Raw genomic sequence first — 7,484 nt, 5'->3', positions numbered from 1 at the left:
AGCCGGACCCGGGCCGGGAGACTGCATGGCCTTTCGGGGCGCCTGCGAGTTGGGGCGCTGAGTCAACTCCGCACCGAGCACCGGCCTTGCACCTACCACCTATGCCCCTGCAACCGCGAGCGGGAGGAGTGCCCCCTAGATGCAGGTCTCTGTGCTGACACCAGCTGCACCACTCAGACCACCACCAGGGCCACCACCAGGGCCACCACCAGGGCCACAACCACCACTACCCCCTTCCCCCCTCTAACCAGCAGACTCAGACCCGCCCCTTTTATCCCCAGTCCCATTCCCAGCCCCCACCCAGCCTATGCTTTTTGGAAACGGGTCAGGATTGGGCTGGAGGATATTTGGAACAACCTCTCTACAATGTTCACAGAGATGGAACCAGTAAGTGTTTAGTGATGAGCCAGGATTTTTGTTAATGAATCTGAAAAGTCCTGATATACAGAAACCTGCTGCTAAACCAGCCAGCATGTCTGCATGAACTGTTAACTTGTTTGGTTATTGATTCATAATATGCATTGGTTATTCACATTATTGTTAGCCATTGATTCCATATACCATTTCTTGAGCAACTGCTGTTTGGCTATTAGGCAACATGTACTGTTGGTCACTAGATGATTATTGACCAAATTGTTAAGATGGTAGTTATATAAAGAATTCTTGATGTGGAGATGATTAATGCATGTGGAAGATATTCATGGTTTTCAGTTTATTAATGCAGCTTAACAGTAACAGCCACCAATATCTGAGGTCTTCCTCTGTGCACTTTGCCTGGATCAATCCTCACAACAACCGTATATTATTATTCACACCTTACAGATGAAGAAACAGGGCTTTCAAAGCTAGTAAGTAGCAGAATCACAGCAGGATTTAAACTAGGTTTGTTTGACCCTAGTGCCAATGCTCTTAACCACTACTAACCCAAAGAATTGTCCTTCTGGGATTATTCCCAGAAACTTAAGAACTCTCAAGTAAAGATAGTCCTTTACTTTTACCAAAAGAGCTACCAAAGTTCCTGACTGACCTGATAAAATATTCTCAAGGTCTCAGGATAATAGGTCCTTTGGGGAAAGACAATAAAATGTATACTTGGTTATTTTGTCAGTTTCTGTCCTTGTCTTTCTCCTTGTACGTCCAATACCATTATTCAATATAATAAAGCATAGTGTGCAATAGTGTTGAGGGGAAGAGGGTTTGTGGAAAGAGGAAAATGAGGCAAGGGAAGGGAAAAGAATATGAATGTGGTTATAATATTTTCCCTTCTATTTTGTTTCCTCACCCAGATAAAGAGAAATCAGAGGTAATGGCCACTTCAACCACAAGAGGAGGTGTCAGCATCTCAACCTCTCCTCCCCCTCGAATCCCAGTACCCACTGGATATATTTTTAGTACAGAAAAACAAAACTAGAAAAAAACTGTTTGGTCATGTATCTTTGTACAGAGGTATCTGAAGGAGACCATAAATCTCCTGAACCTTAAACCTGAACTGAGTAGCTAACAGCATCTGACTTGGTCTCTTCCCCTCTCCTCCAGGATAAAAATGTTGATATTGCTTATCTTCCTCATTTCTATTTTTTTAATGTCTATTCATGTCCTCTATTTTTTAAATTTTTATTTGACTGCGCCGGGTTTACTTGAGGCACTCAGGGTTAGTTGCAGTATGTGAATTCTTGCTTGTGGCAAGGGGCCTCTGGTTCCTGTCTAGAGATGGAACCTGGGGCCCCCACATTGGGAGCTCGGAGTCTTAGCCACTGGACCACCAGGGAAGTCTTCATCTTCCTCATTTCTAAAGTTGTTTTTAAACAAGTACTTCTTTAAAGACTTGAAAAATCTCAGATGAATGCCCCCAAAAAAGGAACAGGAAGAACAAGTTGAGCCCTTGGAAGGTGATAGTGATCTTCTCCTTGCCTTCACAACACTTAGCCTTCTCTCCTCAGAAGAGGCAAGGTCAGAACAAAACTCTACGACAGCCACTTTCTTGGAGTGGCCTTCATTAACAATGTATCCCCTCTAACCCACACATACCTGTAGTGATTACTCTGCAACTATTTTGCTTCAACTTTTTTTTATTTGAAAATGTATTTAAAAGTCCAACAATTTTTAATATAAATTATGACTCTCAAACCCATTCCCATCACTCTCAATATTGTTAAAATGATGGTAGCATACACATTAGAGAAGGTAGCTAAAGGTGAGAGAGCACCAAAGAAAAGAAGATTGTGTGTAAAGAACAGGCAGTAGAATAAGGCTCAAGATCAGGGTGACCAGAGATTCCAGGAGGTCCTCATCTTCCTGCCCTATCCTGTTAACACTTTAGATCTAGTATAACCCTCAGACTACTGAGTACTTGCAGAGCAATTAGCTAGACTGGAACTGAGTACATTGGGAATGTATCCCTATGACCAAGCTTAGACACTGAAAAACTGCAGGAAATACACTGAAATTTGAAAAAATGAGAACCTCAGTTACTATAGGTGGGGGCGAACCAGATGGATGGTGGAATCAGCAGAGTGGACCTTAGTTCTCACATTCCTGACTCCCACTCCCATCAAACAGGATGCTTCCTGTTACTGAGCTAAAGAGACCCCAGCCTTCTCATCTGAGCAGGCAGGAGCTTATCTGTTCTGCCCTTCTAAATACCCTGCAAGGAAGGGGCCAGAACAAAACACCTGAGAAAACTGAAAGCGCCTTAAAGACCCTGCTCCTACAGTATTTTCCCACCTAAGGCAGACTCTTCAGCCAGGTGGGCAGTGGGATGCTGGTCTTCAGACAAAACTCCCTGAGTCTTATTTGTGTCTGGTTCTAGGACTAGGGCACAGAAATACAGTTTAAATTTGGGGGGGATAAGCTGGGCTGGCTGCAGCTCTACTGTTTCTCTTCCTTCCTTCTGCAACCCCATTTCACCCTGTTCAGGCCCCCACACCGCAGGAACCCCTCCCCTGGAGAGAATAAGGATGGAGCATTGCAGCACATGTCCATACAGAGGCGTGAACCCACGCAAGCACAAGCAACACAGTGAGTAGAGTCTGGAGATTAGGTGCAGCCCTACTGAACCTGTTTTACAAGGGGCCCTCATTTATCCATGGTTCAGGCTTAGGATGAACAAGTGGAAGTCAGGTAAGAGGAAAATATCTTGACTCTAAGCTGTGGCTCTCAGAGGGGAGGTTGCCCTCTAGGAGACATTTGGCCACATCGGGGGACATTTTTGGTTGTCACAACTAGGGTGGGCAGGGATGCTGCTGAATGTCCTACAATGCACAAGGCAGTCCCTCCCTACAAAGAATTATCCAGCCCAAGATGTCAAAGTGCCTAGTTTTGAGAAAACTTGCTCTAGAGGTCTTCCAACTCCCATGCTATGAGGATCCTAAGCTCATTTTAGGATGACTGTTTTCAACCTATTTATCTCACCACCCCTACCATCCTCAGTGATCAATAAGTCTACCCTGAGACATAAACTCCTAGTTTTGTGGCCTTCTGGGTTTTTCTCCAAGATCCCTCTTCCTCCTCTCACCTAGGCCAGAAGGGAGGTTGGCAGAAGGCAGATCCCCAAGACTAAAAAGGGATGTCTCCAGGTTAAGACTCACCCCTTAACTCTTATCCAATGGGAAATAATAAGGCTCATGACAAGGTTGGGGTTAAGGGCAGAGGTAGTAGCAAGATGGGGTAATTAAGAGATCTCATCTTAAATTAAAATTTTAATTAAAAAAAGAGGAAAAGATCTGAGGGAGCCAGCAATGCTGCAGAAACAGGGCTAGAGGCCTGAGAGAAAGAACCCGGTACTGGCAAAGAGATAGGAGGGACAGTGAACTTAAAGTCCACACTCTAGAAAGAGCAGCCAGTTCACCCCCCAAGACCCGACCTGACATCCACTTCAGTTCCCTCCAGGAGGAAAGACAAACACAGGGGGGTAGGGAGCTCCTCAGCAAAGCTGGCTTCAGCTTAGGTCATCTCACCTACCCACCACATGTAAGGAATTCCAGGTTAGCAGTTTAAAAACATATGGCACCTAGACCATCATTCAGGAGACGGGAACTCATTCCAAGTTCTCAGAAATCTCCTATCTCAGATCTGAGAGTGTCCAAGGCTTCAGCCGAGCTCCTCTGGCCAATTAGTCATCACTTGGTCAGTCCTGCTGCCTTGACCCCATCTCCAGGAGGGGCTGCAACCAGAGGGAGGAAAGGGAGTCCAGCCCCCAAGCCTTGTGAGGCACTATGAGACAGACAGGGAAAGAGGGGCCCTGGGCCACTGATTCTGGGAGGAGAACTGGTAGGGGCAGCATCTCTCTGGGGCTGGACAGAGTGGAGGCTGGACACGCAGCAGATCCTGATTAAAGAAAAAAATGAAGATTAGCCTCGAAGATAACCTTTGGGAGAGAGCATCACCTGGCTTACACTCTTAACTGCTTCCACAATGTGCTCTTTTTTTCTATTTCTCTCTGTACATCCATTTCTCTCTGCCTTTCTGGATCCTATTCTTTCTTCTTCCCTTCATTTCCCATTCCTGCAAAGGATCACAGTTCCAAGGCAGGGGGCTAGAGGCGCTGGATCAGTTGCTCTCATCACTCACCATTCCTATGGAGCTATAAGCCCCTAGAATTGCTCCATGGCCTGTCTCGGTTTCCCTTGGATCTCATCTGCTCCTGAACTGCACCTGTCTGTGAAAAAGCACATGTGAGACCCTCCAAAACCTTAATATAGCACAGCAGGAGTTCTGCCCTGTGCCCTCCAGGGAAGAGGTTGACCCCATCTCCTTGACAAGAAAATAATCACGAGAAGGTAAAAACTAGCCTCCATTCCTCCAAGGGAAGTTTCAATGCCTCCCTTCACATTGACCTTTATGAGATGCGATATACTAGGTCTTTTACAAGTAAGATTCTCTCACAAAGGACTCCCTCATATTTATCTCAATTTCATAACTGGTGAAAAGATTCCTTCAATATCTCCAAGCCCACCCCCTCTTTTTTTTTGGGAGGTGGGGCATGGCAGGTGGGATCTTAGTTCCCTGACCAGGGATTAAACCCATGCTCCCTGCATTCAAAGTGCAGAGTCTTAACCAATGGACCACCAGGGAAGTCCTCTGTTATTCTGAGAGCAGAAATGCATATTTAACAGTATTTAGAACAGAGGTGCTCAGCCCTTTTCCTGACCCAACACTCCCAACCTCAAACTGCTGAGACAGCAGTTGTTGTTTTTTTTTTTTTTTTGAGACAGTTCTTAATAGAAGAAAGGGTTATGATTTTGGGAAAAAGCCCTCTAAGTAACTATTAAGACATATATCCCCCATCCCAATGGAGAACAATTTGCTAATTGTAAAGATGAGGGCGACTACACCAGAGACCTGAAATGCCAGATCTCAGATTTATGCAGCCTGCAAACAGGACTAGAATCCTAGCCTCTTGCTTCCCTTCGAGTATTGTGTTATGCCTCCAGGTTCAACTTTCAAAAAGGGGCACAGTTCCAGGCCACAATCCCATCTCAGCCTCTCCCCATTCCTTCGTTACCATGGCAAGTCCATCTCCGGCCCCCATCTCCCCAGAGCCAATGTGAGTCAGGTGGACGAAATTCATTGGTTCCCCAATCATGGTCCGGTCAATCCGTCTCCTCTTCTTCTTCTGCTTGGAGAAGACAGGGAGTTACATCACAGTGGGAGAAGGGAAGAAAGTCTTGAAAACCACTCAGGGAAGAGCTAAGGGTCTGGGGGCAAAGGGGATATGGCACTATACCAGGGAAATCATTAGGGTATGAAAGGCGGGGCTAGAACAACACAGATGCAGAGGACACAGGCAGGGTGGTAAGAGCAGTGGCCGGCACAGTGGACAGAGAAAGGCATGTCAGAGTCACCTCTGGCTGATGAGGGAACAATGGAGCAAACTGACAGGTATTAAGCTCCACCTACAACCTCCTGTCCAACTCAAAATGGACAGGAAAAGGAAGTGACAGCCGGCACTGTTCACCCCTTCCATCATTCAGCCCCTTTATTCCATGCCCACACCAGCCTGGCCTTAGAAGCTGTTCTGATAGAGAGGTAGGCAAGAAGTGGGCTCTTCAGACGGCAGATTCCAGATGATGTGTCTTCGTCACAGTCTATGGTAACTGATTTCTGTGTGTGTTGGGGTGGGGTTGGGAAGACTCACCGGCTGGGGTTTCTCTACCACGCAGCAGCCCAGTTTGTGCCAAAATTCACTCATGTTCCCTGATGGTTCCAGTTTCACTCCTCTGCCTGAGGCCCCAGAGGGCTCTTGTTCTTGTGCCTTGACTGCCCTCGCCTCACTCCCCTCAGGTGTAACAACGCCCTGAGTTTCGCTGGACAGGTCTAGACAAAGTGGAGTCCTTGGAGCTCTGAGCTGAGCGGTTAAGGTCAGCGTCTCAGATCCTGAGAGGTTAGCAAGGTCAGAGAGTGGGGTGGGCAGGCAGGTGCAAGGTTATGTCTTCCACAGACTTGGAACCCTGGATGAACAGAGAGTAAAGAGAGAGAAAAGTTAAGGAGAAATCCCCCATCCCCCACTCCTTGAGAAGCCTCCTGATGAGCCTGTGTCTTCTTGCTCCTGTTTAAGGCCACAGTCCTGTAACCAATGTTAACCTCTGTAAACATAACCTCAAAGTATGATGATCAGAGAAAGGCAAAGAACCAATAGGGCACCAAGGGGTTAAGAAGCTGTAGCTGCTGAGAGAGGAAGAGGGCTAGAAGCTAAGGTGACAGGATGGGAGGGGACCAAAAGATACTGGCAGAAATGAACAAAGTTGGGGTGCTCAAGCTCCACCTCCCTTCTCCCTGGGTTTAGGGCAGAAGGGGAGGGGCATTTAAGTGACTTTAAAGAGGAAATGGTGGTTTTTTTGTTCTCACAAACAAGGCCTCCACCCCTGACCCTCCCTTTTACCTTACCCTGAACACCTAGATTTTCTTTACCAAGAAAGGCTCTGACTGCCTAGGTCCTTCCTGGGTGACTAACTGCAGCAGGTTGGAACCTAAGAAAGATTTTCTTCTGTGAGGAATTCTTCCCTCTCTGTTCCCTGCCCTTGTTCCTCCTCATTTCCCTCAAGTGAGATCCAACCCCTCCCCAAAGCCATTTACTAGTTCCTTCATTACTTGACCTTGAGAGCCTTTCCGAAGACTGCCGGCACTGTGTCATCTGTGCTCTGCATCAGCGCACTCGTGTGTGTGCGCCTCAGCGTGCACATACGTGGCATGGCCCTTTCTCCTTGTGCGTCTTGTGGTGATCACCTGTGCCCAGGTCGTAGGTACACATGCCAGGCATCTTCTGTCCCATGAGGAATCTCTTTCCAGGCTCCCCACCCTCTTCACGTGTCATGTCGTGCCACTCTGCTCTGCCTCACAACCCACAGGGCCTGGGCCAGCCTGCCTCCTCCCCTCATGCTGTGACCTGTTCTCTTTCTCCCTTCCCTCCTTAGCACTTCCACCCCCAATCTTCATCAGCCAACCAGATGTGAGGAACTTTCCAGCAGCATTAGTGTCCAAGGACA

At 47.2% G+C, this 7,484-nt stretch overlaps 2 protein-coding genes across 3 annotated transcripts in view; one reads left to right on the top strand and one right to left on the bottom strand.

Annotated features, from left to right (window-relative positions):
* LOC104987647 (chromosome unknown open reading frame, human C1orf56) overlaps positions 1–1,945 on the top strand; it is a 2,789-nt gene extending 844 nt beyond the window's left edge. Inside the window, exons 3-4 of the mRNA XM_010838671.1 lie at positions 1–145; positions 1,287–1,945. The exon at positions 1–145 is cut by the window's left edge and continues 15 nt beyond it. Of these exons, the coding sequence (XP_010836973.1) occupies positions 1–145; positions 1,287–1,411 (270 nt within the window). The 3' untranslated portion in view covers positions 1,412–1,945. The remainder of the gene's footprint in view (positions 146–1,286) is intronic.
* Positions 1,946–2,049: 104 nt separating this feature from the next.
* The window catches only part of CDC42SE1 (CDC42 small effector 1), a 7,747-nt gene continuing 2,312 nt past the window's right edge, over positions 2,050–7,484 (bottom strand). The window contains exons 2-5 of one of the 2 annotated variants that reach the window (XM_010838670.1): positions 6,137–6,449; positions 5,504–5,614; positions 4,570–4,657; positions 2,050–4,326 (exon numbers count right to left, since the gene is read on the bottom strand). In XM_010838670.1, the coding sequence (XP_010836972.1) occupies positions 4,583–4,657; positions 5,504–5,614; positions 6,137–6,190 (240 nt within the window). In that variant the 5' untranslated portion in view covers positions 6,191–6,449 and the 3' untranslated portion in view covers positions 2,050–4,326; positions 4,570–4,582. The remainder of the gene's footprint in view (positions 4,327–4,569; positions 4,658–5,503; positions 5,615–6,136; positions 6,450–7,484) is intronic. The other variant, XM_010838669.1, reaches the window with a different exon arrangement.

This window comes from Bison bison, unplaced genomic scaffold (assembly GCF_000754665.1).
Source record: "Bison bison bison isolate TAMUID 2011002044 unplaced genomic scaffold, Bison_UMD1.0 scf7180017864104, whole genome shotgun sequence".
In the NCBI taxonomy this organism is placed as follows: domain Eukaryota; kingdom Metazoa; phylum Chordata; class Mammalia; order Artiodactyla; family Bovidae; genus Bison; species Bison bison.
Note: the sequence above shows the minus strand (reverse complement) of the source record. Positions and strands in the feature narration are given on the sequence as shown.